Source organism: Melanerpes formicivorus, unplaced genomic scaffold, assembly GCF_026170545.1.
Source record: "Melanerpes formicivorus ecotype bairdi unplaced genomic scaffold, bMelFor1.0.p_v2 SCAF_16, whole genome shotgun sequence".
NCBI classification, from domain to species: Eukaryota; Metazoa; Chordata; class Aves; order Piciformes; family Picidae; genus Melanerpes; species Melanerpes formicivorus.
In genome coordinates, this window is record NW_027142368.1 from 5,291,318 (window position 1) to 5,308,236 (window position 16,919).

Consider the following 16,919-nt stretch of genomic DNA (forward strand, 5'->3'; position numbering starts at 1 on the left):
ATGAGTAACAGTTTTCTGGCAATGTTATACAAATCTAGTTAAGTTTCAGTGGTGCTAAGCCTGGTACAACACTCCTTGGACGGGCCTTTACATCCTTTTGTGTGTGAACTTGTAGAAGAATGCTACCAGTATCATCCAAACAGAGCAAACATACACAGCAGGCATGTAACTCTTTCTTAGGCATTCTAATCAACCTTACAATATTTGGGCTGTGTCCAAATTTTAAATACAACATCTGAAATACCTTTTAAAAAAATGAAGTATCAATTTTTTAGATAAAGTATTGCTTTGAGGAGTAACTGCTGGATGCTTCATGCCTAGTTGTTAAAATAAATAGCATTGCTAAAAGGAAACTTTCTGAGCCTTTAATGTGATCTGACTATTTTGCCTTGTATGCTTATTAAGCACTGGTTTTTATTATTACTTCTTTTAATGGCCATTCACAAATGTGGTATACAGCTAACCACCAGTGCCACAAATGCTACTGAAATACTAGTGGAAGAGTTAAAGTTTCAGAGAAATGGGTTTGACAGAAAATAATACATTTAAATAGCTTTTACAGCACAACATGATGCGTGCTGACAGAGCACTGGATTTAGTGCCTGCCAAAGAAAGATCTAACTACTCCTTATCTACTTGGCTATTTACAATACAGTGAGTAAATGCAATGATCAAAACTTCTGTGTTTATTTGTACCTTGGAATTTTGTTATCTTCAGGTGGGCAGATAAAAAAAGGGATCTCTAAGAGATAAACCTTTCTGGATTGCAGCTGTCTCTCACCCACATCTTCAGCAAGTTGCAAACTAGGCCTCAGAATGCAGAGAGAATTTCAAGTGTGCTTACTCACATGGTGGATCAAAAATACACACTTGTGTACTGATTTCATACTTGAGGTTGCAGGTACATTCATCTGTAGATGTGAAAAGATGTGTGAAAAACCTTGAGGTCAAAGCTTAGTATTTTGCTCTTCTATACCTGCTCCTGTTGTCATACAGGAGATTTATCTGGGTAATTCCCATCAGTGCAAGTGACAGATACATCCATCAGTGAGCAGAAGTGATCCTTTTAAATTTGGGAATTATTGTTTTTTTAGAGCACACCTGACATTAGTATTCTTTCCTTGCCCTTCCTTTCCAAAATTTAATTATAAACTCAACCAAAGGTATTCAGTTAATCAGAAGGCTGCTCAAACACTTGTGAAACAGGTGCTCAAAGTCATCAAATCCCTTGTGCATTTCAGTGCCCCAACTGATGTAAGTATAAAGAGCAGAAGTTCAAGTTCCAGAATAAGGAAAATCTTGATGGGTAACACAGCTAACACCTGATAGATCTGACTATATTGCAGCTTTCTTACCTTAAATGCTGTTTAGAACCTATATATTAAAAAGAAAAAGGAGATTCTTGGAGATAAGTCAGAATGCTCTTCTCGGAACCTGTTACAAATGGTAAAGAGAATGCATGACCATCTTTAATTGCCTATTTAATGTGGGATTTCTTTCAGCCATGTCCTTGAATAACCATGTCTTAACGAAAATGACACAATTGTGTAGCCAGTGATCCATGACTTCAAATATTTGGAAGGGCTATTGATTCACTGAACTGGAAGAAATTGAAGACATTGAGGCATATTTTCAAAAGTCACATTGCATGTATTATGAATTACATTTGTTCATATATTTTATTTCTATTTAAATCCTTTTCTAAAGGTAGGTACATGTAGTACAGCAGTCAGTGTACCTGTAGTAGCCTTGGCTAAACATTGGTGGCATTCTTTAAATCAGCTGTTTCATATATCAAGAGCCGCTGTAGCACCTACAGCACCTCCTCTTGTTCCTGTGTCATGGTCCTCTGCATGTACCTGTTTCTGTTTGTGGGAGTCACTCTCTCTAGGTAAATTGTCCATAAGACCAATGATTCCATCAGCAAATTATCCAGAAAATGCCATCAGTGCTCATGGTGACATTTGTGCCACCGGTGGTTTTGTTGCCATTTCAGTGGTCTAATTAAATTGGCAGCTTTCTCTCGTGCCCAGCATCGTCATCCCCCTTCCTTTGGCACCTTAGTTCAGACCTTCTCCTTCTCTCTGTCCTGTTAACTGAATATCAAATGCCTTATTGATTGCTCCTCTTCCACCCTCCTCAATTTTTGTTTATTTTTTTTAATCCTTATTTAATATTTTTGTTTGATTGGCAGTATCACCCAGACAAACAGAAGGCAGATGTGCCAGCAGGAGAAGTGGAGGAGCGCGTGCAGAGGTTCATCGAAATTGATCAAGCGTGGAAAATTCTAGGGAACGAAGAGACAAAAAAAGAGTATGACCTGCAGCAGTGTGGTAGGTTCCTGCCAAGGAGTGCTGTAGTGGCAGCAGCTCTTTAAATAAGCAGGGTCTGGGAGTGGTAGTTAGATGGTATTTTGAAAGGCTGTTTATTGCTGAACCAAACGTTTCTTTCACTCTTGGCCTACTTTCGAATGTGGATCCATTATTTATAGCTTTTGCTGCACATACATTAGCCAGTGAAAACATTGAATTACTTCCAACAAAACATTAGCTGGCATTATTCCTAATAATTGGAATTAATATGAAATTTATACTAATTATAGGCGTTAGGCCTTTTTATTAAGACAGCTTCATTAAGCATTCTTAAAATTAAGTCTTGTACTACATTTTGTTTCGGTATCTCGGATAGAGCTATTAATGCATTTATGCCCAGTGTTCAATGCCTATGAGTTTATTAGCACCTCACAATCATTAAGGCACTTTCTCTTTGGTTATGTGTTATGGTAGCTTTCATAATTAATCTGTAGTCTAAAGCAGCCTTTTTAATGCAGGTTTATAAATAATACTCCAATACAACACATTAACTGGGCAGCTCTAGCATGCCTTTCTTTTTATACCTCTCAGAAAATAGCTTCTTAAAACAGTGACAGGCTGTTGTGAGAAAGAAAGGGGGGAAATGTAGGTCAGGTCTGTCACACATGGGCTACCATTACATGAAGTGATAGGCTGTCTTTCTGCTCTGGCCTCAGGATAGGAGTCCCTCAGCCTTCCATTAGAACCTTCAATAAATGTATATCCACCCTACATGTTAATGGGGGGAGTCAATAATAGTGTATTGCCTGTGGGGAAAACACTCAGTCGCACTCTGCAGTAACACACTCTGGTCCGGCATTGACGTGTAGCCACCACCACTTTCGAATGTGTCTGATAAAAGCCCACTGTCTCTGCAGCTTGTTATTGAATTCCCTTCCATTGTACATTGGCACACCATCAGACCTTTCTCTCTTGTGCTGATTTTTAACTCCCCTGCCGCTGCGGATACCAGAACTTTGAGAGACAAAGGCTTAGTCATTCTGGCAGATATGCATCACTGCAGGATAAAGAGAGTGATATATAATTGTATATACCCAGTATGAATTCTCCTCTTAAATCATCTTGTGTTTCAGGCTTGGTGTGGGTGGAGAGGTGAAAACAGAATTGTTGAATAAATATTTTAAAAGAATGAGGGGGGGAAAAGAATCTTCTACTAATGTGAGCTGTAAACACTATTAAGGTCAAACTTAAATACATTTTTCATTTCCAACTGATTTTATGAATGCCTGCCTGTGATACCAGAACAGGAATTTCTGCTTCCCAGTGCTCTTGTCCTATTATACTCTCAGCATTGCATTATTGTCTGCGTCTTCCATTTTCAACGATTGTATATGCACAGGGAAAAAAAGGAATGTATTAAAGACCAAGTTAGGAGTCTTTTATGTAGCTACTGAGTTTTTCCTAAAACTTAAATGCAGACTAGGAAATTCCATTTTGCTTGGGTCAGTGAAGAGGTACCACAGGATTTAATAAGTTGCTTTGTTTTCCCATGGAATGTAAGAGCATTCCAATGAATTGTTTTTGACAAAACTTACTCTGCAGTGTTTTAAAGGTTATCTCTATTTCCTGAGACACTTTGGTAGTCAGATGAGTTCTTTGAAAAGCTGCCTCAAGATTCTATAAAAAAAGAGGTAAATAAAGAAAATAAATGGCTCACTTATTTACACAGGTGTTCAGTAACCAGATAGTTATATTTTAATATAGAGGGTGCTATTCAGGGAAGACCCAGTGTTTCACACTGACCCACATGAAACACAGATGTGTAACACACATGTAGTGTTGCTGAGTTCTTTGCAGCGTGTTCCCTGGCAGCAAAATCACAGTGAAACAAATTCTAGTTCTCTGAATGCCTGTCAAGCAGCTTCTGAAGTCATGTGCTAGAAAAATTCATAGACACTGCTGTAAAGGCTCATAGAAACAAAGGACCTGAGACAGCAGCTAAGGGGAATAGCGATGAGACAGAATACAGCAAGTCAGTAAGACTGCACAGCCCAGGAAGCAGTGTGTGAAGGGTGGCAGTGTGCATGTGTGTGGCTGCTGGTCAGCAGGGAGGCCTTTGCACTGTAGGCTTTCTCCCATATCCCAGATGGTTTGTTTTGTAGATACCTTCTTGTTAGACTAAATCTTAATTATCTGTCTCAGAAATGCAGTGGCCAGAGAAGTTCTGAGAAGCTGAAATTCTGTGGGGCTCTGTGGTTTTAATTTTCTGTTTGAATTGTTGAGAGTAACAAGGGAATGTGCTTTCATGTCTTTTTTTGCTTTCCTCTCAAGGCATCACAGTGATCTCCCCATTTTTTGTGCATTTAAGCCATAGTATTAAAGATGAAAGGCCCAACCTCAAAACTGTTCAGAGGTTGCTCAGACCTTCTCCAGACAAATTGTTAGTATCTCCAAGGATGGAGATTCCAGAGGTGCTGTGGACAGCCTGTTCTGGGGTTTGAATGCTCTCATAGTAGGAAAAAAAACAAAAAACATATCCAGAAAGGTTAAAAACATTTTCACTTTTATCAAAGCAGATATAAGGATTCTTTTTGCAGCTAGTGCCTTTCACTTATCTTTCCACTGTGTACATCTGAGAGGCCTTCCCTACACCCTCCCACGAGGTAGTGGTGGAGTCACTGTCCCTGGAGGCATTCAAGAGGAGAGAGAACTTGGCACTTGGTGCCATGGTTTAGTCATGAGGTCTGTGGTGACAGGTTGGACTTGATGATCTTTGAGGTCTCTTCCAACCTTGGTGATTCTGTGATTCTGTAGCTGTAGACAGTGAGATGCCTGTGTTCTTTTGGCCTCTCTTTGTATGATGTCCCAACTCCTGACCATACTGGCAGTCCACAGGGCTTGCCCCTACTGTATGTCAGGGCTTCATGCTGGGGGCCAAAACTAGACTCAGGACTTCAGATGCAATCTTGTTGAGTGCTGAGGAAAGAGGAAGGAAATCACTTCCTTGACCTGCTGGATACTCTCCTGCCAAGACAGCCCAGTCTGGGGTTAGCCTTTGCCACAAGAGTGCCCTTGCTGACTCATGCTGAACCTTTTGGCCACCAGGGCCCTCAGGGCCTTTTCTGGAAACTGCTTTGCAGCCAGTTGTCCCACAGCCTGTACTGGTGCGTTAGGTTATTCCATGCCAAAAGCAGGACTTAGCTTTGTTGAAGCCTTGGATGTCCCTGTCAACCCATTTCTACATCCTGGCCAGGTCCTTTTGAATAGCAGCCCTGCAACTTTTGTGCATTTTGGTTGACTTAAGTACGAAGGAGCTGTGTGTCTGAAGTATCACATAATTAAGATAATTTTGTTAATTCATTTTACATTTTAATTAGTAACGACTGAATGATTAACAGAAAGGTCACAATTAAAATTATATCAATAAACTGGTGACTTCAATTAATTTCTGACACTAAATGTAGCAAATAATTTAAAGCCTGTAATGGGATTGACACAAAACCCACTTCCTTTTTTTTTGGGCAGAAGGTGAAGAAATTTAAGAGTCTAAAGTGTTTTGGTGGTTTTGGGTTTGGTCTTTTTTTTCCATGTATGGCTCCACCTCAGTTCTATCCAGGGTAATATTTCTGTGATGCTGGACACAGGTCTCCATAAAGCCCAAATGTTTGTATGGGGATGTAATCACCTGTAGGAGTTTTCACATCATGGCACAAAGCAGCTTTTGATTTTCAGATTTGAGATTACATTTTAAGAGAAACATTGCAGATGCAGTTTTCAGACAGGAATACAGATTCCACCATAACTGTCCTGTTGTTCTTGCTTCATTTTTCAGAGGGTGGTGGCTTCACTCCCAGTCAAGTTTCTATTGCAGGTTTAGAAAGGGAGACTTGCACAGGTGTGGTCATAAATCAGTGCAGTAAACTGGAGTATTGTGTCCAGTTCTGGGCCCCTCAGTTCAAGAAGGACCTCAGGGAACTGCTGAAGGCAGTGGATCAATCGCCCTTACAAGGAAAGGCTGAGGGAGCTGGGTCTCTTTAGCTTGGAGAAAAGCAGACTGAGGGGTGACCTCATTCATGTTTATAAAGATGTGAAGGGCAGTGTTGGCAGGATGGAGCCAGGCTCTGCTCAGTGATGTCCAGTGGTAGGACAAGGGGCAGTGGGTGCAAACTGGAGTGGAGGAGGATCCACGGAAACAGAAGGAAAAGCTTTTTTCACTGTGGCAGTGACAGAGCCCTGGAGCAGGGTGCCCATAGAGGTTGTGGAGTCTCCTTCTCTGGAAACATTCAAAACCTGCCTGGATGAGTTCCTGAGTGATCTGCTCTAGGTGGTTGTACTGGATGAGTTTTCAAGGTCCCTTCCAACCCCTAATATTCGGTGATTCTGCTAAAGGACTGTTTTGGATTTTTTGGTTGTTGCTGGAGCAGGAAGGAATGTTGGATTGAAGTGATGAGTCTGCATTAGACATCAAGATATCTTACATAATTTGGTACCCAGGCTGCCTGAAGAGTAGTCTTACACATCCACTATGAGAATAAACAGAAGCAAGACAAAAGCCTATAAAAATGCTTTAGTAGCTCCCAGAAATGGCAACTGCTACAAGAAAGGTGGGGGGGGAATGAATAAAGCATGTTTTAATTCTTCCTTGTTAAGAAAACTCCTTCTTAAAAAAACAACAAACTTTTAGACCAAAATAAAGCTTTTAAGGTGGCTGTTACTTCAGACTTTTCAGTGTGCCAAATTATGCTCCTTCTCTAGCCATGGATTTTATGGCTGTGTACTGTCAGCTAGTACTAGAACACAGCAAGCCTTTTACCTTAGCTCTTTGGAGGTAATTCTAGTCCACACTGACTACAAGTGAAGGAGTATGTTTCTCTCTTTCTCTCTGTTTGGGGTTTTTTGTAACAAAACCAGCTTTTTGTTAAGGGAATTCTTAATCTATGGCTCTTCAATAATTTCCAGCTAAAGTAAGCATGATTACATTAAACTCGTTGAAAAGACTCAAACTTAAGTAGCTGTTTAAAAACTAAACAGGCTATTAGAATAAATTAACTTGGGGAAGCATTCAGGGTTTGAGTGCAGTACATATCCTGAATTGTTCTTGATTGTTGGGTTTAAAAAAAAACCCCAAACAAAACAACAAAAACCACCTCAACAATCCTAAGAGCACAATGACTGATAAAGAGCTAGAAAATATCTTTGTAAGTATTATGGCTATTTTTACTATTACCATAAACTGTTAAAAGGGTTAAATTTCCATTTACTGCTTGCTGACTGAGTTTCACTAAAACTCAGCCTTAAATAGCCCAAGAAATATTTATTGTATCCTCAAGTGAAACTTAAATACCTTTCCTCTTTTACAATTTCTGAATGACCCAGCAAGGGCTCTAGTAAAGCTTTACTGAACCAAGCTGCTAATAGTTATTTAATGTTGTTCTGTAGGCTGAAAGAATCTCAGTAGATTTTCCTTTTAATCTCTTTGAATTGCAGGCTCATAAACCTCTCTGATGAGCCTGCCAGTGTTTTCTTAGATCCTGCAGCTGAGACAATGGAGCTGCAGAATCCTTTCACCTCTTGTTGTCAGACAAATCCAATAGATGGCAAAGCCAGGCAGGCTGCACTTGTGGTGAATTCAAACTTGTTTTTCAAGTTCTGGTAGAGGAGCAGGTCTTCGCGGCTCTCCCTATGTGTTCAGGAACATGTTTCAGAAAGCACAGCTCAGTACAGAGTTCTGCCGCTTGAGCAGATGTCACAGATAAAGCCTATCACAAAGCACAGTACTGGGAACAATACCAGTCTTAAATAACCTTCTCCTCCAGCAAGGGATGAAAATTAGACACCAGCTTGCTTCAGAAAACCATTAATGAGGATTGGGATGGTGGCAGTGATTCTATGAGCTAAGGCCAGCTGAGCTTTTGTTTGATTTTGGACATTTCCTGCAATTAACGAATCTTCTGATCAGGTGTTCAGAAAAATGTTGCTAGTTTGTGGAACTAGAACCAAGATTCCTGCAAAGAGGCACTCCTAAGAAAAGGGACATGAAAAACTTAGATGGGCAGACTAGTCTAAGTGTTCTTTTGTGATGAAGAGTCTCCCAGCTAAGGTCAGTTCTGGCCTGCACCCCTGAGACGTAATGGCAGCAGCAGTGAATTTTACCTATCCTTGTGCTTAAGTTGGGGGAGCAGAGTCAATGCTTACATTTGGGGGTTTTAAATAGGAAACTGAAGCTCTTGTTTATGTGACTGAGAGCATGCACAGCAATGAGAACAACTGATTGACAGGTGTATCTTCCAGGTTGCTTTCAGCATTACATGCCTGTTGATTTGATTTATTTCTTTTAATTTTCCCTTTCTTTGACAGCAGTAAAGTATCAGGTGTGAGAAGATTAGTATTTTTGTTTCAGTCTGACCTTTTCATTACAGAATAGGTGTTCAGCAAAGCTAACATCAGAGAGGCTGTATCGATTCTGTCATTATCTCCAATGTGCCTGAGTTGTTTTAATCTCCTCCATTAAACCTGTTTAGATGAGGCTCATTCTCATGTATCCTCCCTCTCACATATCCTCATTCTCAAGGATACATAATGTACATTTCAATTACAATTACAACAGTCATTTTGCTGCAAAATAAAGCCTGAGACTTGATGTAGTGGGTTTGTGGTGGGGTTTGTTGATGGTTTTGTTTATCTGGGCTTAAATTTCCCATCCTGCATGAGGGTTTCGTTTCACTGCTGGTTAACGTTGCGTTAACACTTCTACTTGTGATATTCTACCTGTGAGCACTAAGCTCCCAAGTCTTGCCAAATCCAAGGTATTTCTGTGTATGTGCTAAAGATCAGCTTTCAGGTGTTTCTAGTTCTTTAAAATACACTTGGAGCTTCTTCCAGATGTCAGGCTAAAGCTGGGAGGTTCTGTGTTGTAAGAGGGGTTTCGTGTCCTCTCTTTACGGGTTCACTTTTTTTATGGCTTCACTTGTAACTCTGACAAAATCTTGTATTGCCAAGTTAAAGAACTTGGTGTGACCTTTGTACACCCAACAGGAATGTGCTGCAATTTAAAATTGCAAAGCCAGTTTGTATTTGTATGGCACAATTTGGATGTGATCATTTCAGTTGTATTGTACGCTTTCCACTTCATGCTGCACTCGACATTGAGAGAATTCAGGGGATCAAGTGGTAATAAATCTCATGGGTACAGGCCAGAACTACTTCTTTCTGAGCTGGGAGACAAAAGAACACTTAGACAACTCTGCCTCTGGAAGTTTTTCTTTTATCTGTTCTGAGGAGTAGCTTTTTGCAGGAATCTTGGTGGTGTTCTCACACACAAGCCTAACATTTACTTGGTGCTTGTTGAGGGGTTTTTGTCTTCTTTCTAAAGCAGAATGGGTTGCTTAAGGGAGATTTTGGGGTCTCCATCTGTGGAGATATGACTAGACATGCTCCTGGGCAACTTGCTTGTGCAGAAGGGTTGATAAGGTGACCTTGAGAGGTCCCTTCTGACCTCAAACCATTCCATGCTTTTGTGAAAATCATTTAGTAAGCCAACATTCTGTAACTGTAATTATAGCCAGGCAAAGGAGCAGAAGTGCAGGTTCCAGTAGTGACTGAATTTCGGTACTACATTGTCACCATCTACTTCTCCACTTTCCAGCTTATGCAGGGATATGGAAATGACAATTTTAGAGACCTGCATTTTTAACTGATACCTAAAAGCACCTTGATTGCTGGCTATGTAAAACCACTCATTTATCAGGAAAAAAATGCAAACCTGTCTGTTAGCAGGGTCAAACATCTGACATCTTTTCTTTCCAGAAGCTAATCTGACAAATGAATGGCCACTACATGCACAAATCTATCTTGAGGACATGTCCTGGAATGAAGGTACCAGTGTCCTACTGCTTGCTCCCACCCTTCTCACTGCAAGTGTTCTGTCTTCTTTTTTTCTGCATCTTATACCGTTATGCATATTGCAAGTACTACCTTTTTAATGTATTTCCCTCAGATTTAGCTCTTCTGTACTGTGATTACCTGAGTTGGAACTTAACTTTCTCTAATGGTTACTTTGCATTCCTTCATCATCTTCCTCCCCACCTCTACTGTTTGCAGTACTGCTTTTCATTTAGCTCTCCTATACAACAACTATTCAGATTTCCAGATTCTTCCCAGATCTCTCCTGCATTTTTTTACTCTGTGGTGGCAGAATACAAGTGCCTTCATGCAGATTTATTTTTTTCACCTGAGTGTGTTATTTCCTTCCTTTAGAATATCCTAACTTCTATCATTTACTTGCTTTTTGAATGAATGCCTGAGTTATTTTTACTTTTTATTTTGTTAAGCTGTGATAGGAACATCCTCTCTACTTCCTTTTCATCTGTTTTGTTTCCTGAGCTAGCAGTCTTGTTTTGGAACCATCCTTGGCCTGTAATCTGTATCATAGTATCAGTCAGGGTTGGAAGGGACCACAAGGATCAGCTAGTTCCAACCCCCCTGCCATGGGCAGGCACACCCCACACTAGATCAGGCTGGCCAGAACCTCATCCAGCCTGCTCTTAAACACCTCCAGGGACAGGGCCTCAACCACCTCCCTGGGCAACCAGTTCCAGGGCTTCACCACTCTCATGGAGAAGAACCTCCTCCTCACATCCAGTCTGAATCTCCCCACCTCCAGCTTCATTCCATTCCCCCTAGTCCTATCACTACCTGAGAGCCTGAGAAGTCCCTCCCCAGCCTTCCTGTAGGCCCCCTTCAGATACTGGAAGGCCACAATTAGGTCACCTGGGAGCCTTCTCTTCTGCAGACTGAACAGCCCCAACTCCTTCAGTCTGCCCTCATAGGAGAGGTGCTCCAGTATGATTGACACTCCTTACTTTTTTCTTTTAATGTCTGTTTCTTTCCTGTGCACCTTTTCATTATTTGGGTTTTTTTTAAAGAGACTACCCCACCCCTGGTTGGTTGGTGTAAGAATGCCTCATGGTCATTGAATCCTTTTGAAGAGTATAGTAATTTTTGAGTGCCAAATGGAAGCACAGGTACTGATATTTAAAATCCAGCAGTGGGAGGTCATTTGTTACTGAGCAGCTCTGTGAGGAAAATTCAGAATGAATTCTTGATTCAAGCACTAAAGGCTGTTTTTGTTTTTCTCTTTGGCAGATGAACAATGTTACACTCTCTCATGTCGCTGTGGTGGGAATTACACTGTCTTCAAGAGTGAAACCAGAGACGTATCTTTGGTTTGTTGTGACACATGTTCCCTTGTTATCGAGATCCTTCAGTGATTGTTTCAGTCAAACACATTAAACAGTTACAAAACTTTTAGAAGGACAGGACAAACAGGGGACAGCACCTGCAAAAGAAATGTATGCCAAAGAAAAGGGAGGCACTCCAAGAACAAGTTCGGTCAGGCTCCAGAAGGGAAATGGGCCCACCTGCTAACGGAGCTCTGTGGACATGAGGCTTGTTTCTTCTCCACAGCTCAAGAGCTAGGTCATTGAAAACCTCCAGAGCAAAGCACTAAGTTCTGTACCACTAGAATACATCTTGTGATCTGAATGACATTTCATAGTTTCATAGTTTCATTCAGGGTTGGAAGGGACCACAAGGATCATCTAGTTCCAACCCCCCTGCCATGGGCAGGGACACCCCACACTAGATCAGGCTGGACAGAGCCTCATCCAGCCTGCTCTTAAACACCCCCAGGGACGGGGCCTCGACCACCTCCCTGGACAACCCATTCCAGGGTTTCACCACTCTCATGGTGAAGAACCTCCTCCTCACATCCAGCCTGAATCTCCCCACCTCCAGCTTCATTCCATTAATTTGTTTCCTAGCAAACAATGGAGAAGCTTCTTTCAACATCACTATATCAACTATACCTTGGGCTCCACTACTTAGGTTAAATCCTTTTAGCAGATCCGATGACACAATTTAATCGAGAAGCATACAGCTGAGAAAGCTTTGAAGGTAATGAAGAGTACAGTGCTGTAATGGGGAACAGGAACATTTTCTGTCTGTATGCTAAATATTTATTAAATCCTCACAAGGTCTTGAGCCTTGGAAAGAGAGGGGAGAGACCTGCAGGTCTAACAGGCTGGTTGTCTCAGCACTTAATAGCTGGTGCAGGCACTGGACTGGAACGGTGCATACACATTAACTTTTCGGCTTGGAGCAGGAGCATGTTTTGAACTCGCCCTCCCTATCGTCGGAACAAATGCAGTCTTCATTCTGCAGCTGAAAACTAAGTGGGAAGCTGTACTTTGACCCTACTGGGCACAGAAACTAGAACCAGTTGAAGGAAAACCCAACTCCACACAAGTGAAGTGACTAGCAGACCTGGAACATTACTGCTATGTTTTCATTTCCAATCCTAGCAGGCCACACTACTTGCTAGTATGGGTATAGCCTAGGTGTGGCAAGGTAAAAGCACAAAGTGCCTTTCTCACCCCTTGTTAACAGTCAGTGTTAACTTGGGCTTGTAGTGAACACCAAAACTTTAATAAACTCATCACTTTCTGTGAATAGCTAGAGGAAATGGAGTAGGAGGTGTGTCATTTTTGTTGATGAGAGCAGTATATCATTCCTACTTTGAAGTCAGATGTAATCAAAAGGAGGAGACATCTTCATCAAGTAACACTTGTGTTTATTCTAAACAAAAATAGTTCCATTGATTTAAGTAGAAAATATGATGAAAGCTGGCAACAGTCACTTAAATCTTTTAGTCATCATGAAATCTATGGCCATTGGGACTTGCACGTAGAAATCCAAAGTCACTCAGAGGCCATATCTGTAAAATAAAGTCACAAGATGTTTTAAGCACAACATCAAGTTCAGTATGTTCATTTGTTACTGTTCTACTTGTTTCATAAACTGCATCTTTTTTTAGCTCTTTGGCTGACAGAGTGTATGATCTCTTCTCACCTGTGTGTTTCTTTTACTAGGAGTAATAAATACGGCATCACAGAACCACACAATGTTAGGGGTTGGGAGGGATCTCAAAAGATCATCCAGTCCAACCCCCCTGCCAGAGCAGGATCATCTGGGTCAGGTCACACAGGAATGCATCCAGGCAGGTTCTGAATGTCTCCAGAGGAGACTCCACAACCTCTCTGGGCAGTTCCAGAGCTTTGTCACCCTCACAGCAAAAAAGTTTTTCCTTCTGTTACCATGGAACAGAACCTACTGATTCTGCTCCAGTTTGCACCCATTGCCCTTTGTCCTGTCATTGGACATCACTGAGCAGAGCCTGACTCTATCGTCCCACCACTGCCCTCCACATCTTTATCAGTGTGAATGAGGTCACTCCTCAGTCTGCTCTTCTCCAAGCTCGAGTCCCAGCTCCCTCAGCTTTGCTTGTAAGTGAGATGTTCCACTCCCTTCTGTCATTCCACAGTAGCTGGAGACTAATTTACACACAGCATACTTTGCTATGGAGACTTAAAGTATATCATTTTGATCTATCTAGGAGGATAAAGAGTTCCATGAACATGACCTGCCAGTGAATGGAGTTGTGAGATGTGTATTTTTGTTTTCAAGATGAGCAGGTGAACTGCCAACACCAAATGTTGGGGAAAAAAATCGACAGGCTCAAAGGTAAGCTTTTACTGTGCAGATGGGGATGGAATGCCTGCCACCACCATGGGTTCTCAAGAGCTCCACTGCGCTCTTCTGGAAAGGGGAGTATTATGTAGAAACAGGAGGAGCACAAATCATGACCAAGTACAAGCAGAAGTGTCAGAGAATGATGGTCACAGTAAGCAAGCTTTCTCTCCAGAAATTAACTATATAGCTGTTTGTAGTACTAAATACTCCCAGGAGAACATTCACTAATTACATGTAGGCTGGTCTTGGATGAAAAAAAGTAGTAATAGGGACTGAAGGACATTCTTTCATGCTTTGTCCTTTGTCTCCCTTGACTGCCTGTGTCTCTTCATAACATAGTCTTTCATAGATGGCAGGGGATCAGCATGAAGGGAAAGAGATGAAGAAGAATGAATGCCCTTTGTGGCTCTCATCCCATAAAATCTCACTGCATCTGCTCAAGATGAAGTGACCTAGACAGAGAGAGATGCTGCACTGCCTTGTTCCCAAAGCATTTGTCAGTATATTGTTTATCTTGTTCACTCTTCCTTAGAATTTGTTCTTAAGGAAGGTGTGCAGTCACCTTCCAGAACAGGAGCTTGTTCTCAGTTCATGGAGCAGCCACAGCACAGCCTTTGCTGCTTGCTGCATGCAGTGAAAAAGTAATTTTCTCAGTTTAGGAGAGTGCCAGGGTTGAATATTTCAAAGCCCATGCAGAGTCAAATAAGGATGGGCATAACAAGACTTAGCACTAACTTACTGGCAGACTGGGCCCATGTGCTGCTAGAAGCTCTCCAGACTTGCCTCTGCCAGGCCCCTTGCAGCACTGCCATCAGCTGATTGTGCTTGGGCCTTTGTGAAGACAGGAGGGTAAGTCATTCTCAGGACTTCAAGATCTGTGGAGCTGACAAAGGCTGAAAGCTCCCTTGTGTAAGTACCTTAGAAACTACATGTCTGCTTTGGCAGGTGCAGTTAAGGAGGAGTGTGAGGAACACCTGCTGATAGAAATATACAGAGGTAATGCCCTGTCTCTGCGTGCCTAATAGCCACTGGGCTATTTTATGTTCCACACAAACATAGAGATAGGAAACATTTTGTGATCCTGGGGAGAAGCAAAGCTATGGAATTCAAGGCTCTCCAGAGATCTGGTGCTGGCTGCAGGGTGACTGTCAAGTCTTTGGCTCAAAGGGAACAGGAAAATCCCGTATTACAAATCTAGGCTGATCTGAGTAAGGGCCCAGAGAAGGAAATTTCTTAGGTCATTCACTGTGGTACAAATCTTATTTCGGGCACCTCATGGCACACCTCCTACAACTTGACTTTTCAGTAGAAGTCATCAAATCAGTTTTAAATACTGTTTTGATGGGGTTTTCCAAATTTATCACAGTAATCTTCGTGGCAGAGTTAGAATGAAAACAATGTTTTATCTAGTTTGTGTGCAGGGGAGAACGCAAACAATGCTGATGGTTGGAAAGGAGATGGAACCATCCTCTGTAAAACAAAGACCTGCCACTCTCTGTAGTAATTCCCAAGTCTTTTAAAGTTATGACAGAAGTTGACTGTGACTTGTTCGTTCAAACTGGCTGGTCCAATTAGCAGCTATTTCCCCTTGCCCTCTTTGGTTTGGCCTAGATTTGAGCTGATGGCTGAGGGATAAATGGGGCTAACTAGCTCTTTTGAAGATACACTGCAGGTCTATTTGTGACATGGAGCCTAAGTCCAGGGAATGCACAGGATCTCCTACCTCAGGATGGAGCATGAGTGCTGTCAAATTGGGACTTCCTAGGCTTTTACTGAATTTGCAGCTACTTTTAATTTCAGTGGCCCTGTTATGGAATAAACTTCTGGGTCTCAGTGGTAGGTAGTATGGTGGCAGGGAGGAAAAGGGTAAATATAATCAAGTATCATTTCTATAGCTTATGTTTTGCCAAGAATAGGTTACCTAAACAAACTCAGTACAAGCTGACTCTCTGCATTCAAAGCCACTATTATGTCTGTCTCCCAAATCCACTTGAAGACAAAGGCACATTCACTTCCCTTCTCAAGGTAGTAAAAGATCTTTCATGAAAGAGGAGCCAAATCTTAAGCAGACCACAGTAAAAAGCACATATAGGTCTTGTCCAGTGGTCTATTAACTATTAGTTATCCCCATGTGGAGTAGCTGTATTCTTGCTGCCTCCCACTGTAATATTCAGTGGCAGCACACCACAGCAAGAGCAATACATTCTAATATGAATTACCATAAAAACACCCAAATGCTAAGCACTCATTTGAGGAATAAACACAACTTTGCTTTTATAGGCACCACAGACTGAAATCTCATCCAAATGTTACTAATCACTACTCTGGGCACAGTCACACATGGACTGCTATAATCTTTGGCCCAATGATTATTTTAATGAAGTGATTGCATACTGTGCTTTTAAACAGACAATCTTCTGGAGTCCTGAAGTACTTCTTCGATATGCAGTACCTGCGTGTAAGCTCCATTCAGTTTACAGACTTTACCGCTTCCTAAATGTAGGGGTCACTCCTGTCAATCACTTCATTAAAGTCTCTCAAACACATTTCTGCTTGGGGTACAAGCTTGACTCTTGGAAAGATGCTATGGCTAAATTATGGCTGTCCATCTGTATGAGTATATACATTATTTGCTAACAGCCCCATTAGCAAACAGCAAACCCTGGAGACAGGGTTTATTTTTTCAGAAGGATTATTAATGCCACATTCTACTAACAGGAACATCAAGCACATCAGCATCATTTGTTTTTTAGCAGTTCATAATTCAAGCTAGAACTTGGGTCATAAAAATAACCCACGTGGAATCATTATTTCTTCCTCCAGTGTACAAGGTAAGACAATACCAAGAAGGAAAACACAGCACTTGATGACACTAGGGAAGAGCTCAAAGCAAACAGAAACGGGGGTCAGATAAAACCTGGTGGTGGGGCTGAGTGGGACATGTTATCTGAGGTTTAGTAAGCAGTTGGTGGTTATGGTCAATGGCTGCAAGGCTTTTTGAAATGTCTTAAATTGTGT

At 41.6% G+C, this 16,919-nt stretch overlaps 2 protein-coding genes across 6 annotated transcripts in view; one reads left to right on the forward strand and one right to left on the reverse strand.

The window, feature by feature from the left end:
• Positions 1–13,121, forward strand: part of DNAJC24 (DnaJ heat shock protein family (Hsp40) member C24) — a 36,223-nt gene extending 23,102 nt beyond the window's left edge. For 4 of the 5 annotated variants that reach the window (XM_068147846.1, XM_068147847.1, XM_068147849.1 and 1 more), the window contains exons 3-5: positions 2,195–2,333; positions 10,119–10,187; positions 11,457–13,121. In XM_068147846.1, coding sequence (XP_068003947.1) covers positions 2,195–2,333; positions 10,119–10,187; positions 11,457–11,581 — 333 coding nt within the window. In that variant the 3' untranslated portion in view covers positions 11,582–13,121. The remainder of the gene's footprint in view (positions 1–2,194; positions 2,334–10,118; positions 10,188–11,456) is intronic. The other variant, XM_068147850.1, reaches the window with a different exon arrangement.
• IMMP1L (inner mitochondrial membrane peptidase subunit 1) overlaps positions 12,922–16,919 on the reverse strand; it is a 30,545-nt gene continuing 26,547 nt past the window's right edge. The window contains exon 6 of the mRNA XM_068147845.1: positions 12,922–13,086. Coding sequence (XP_068003946.1) covers positions 13,018–13,086 — 69 coding nt within the window. The 3' untranslated portion in view covers positions 12,922–13,017. The remainder of the gene's footprint in view (positions 13,087–16,919) is intronic.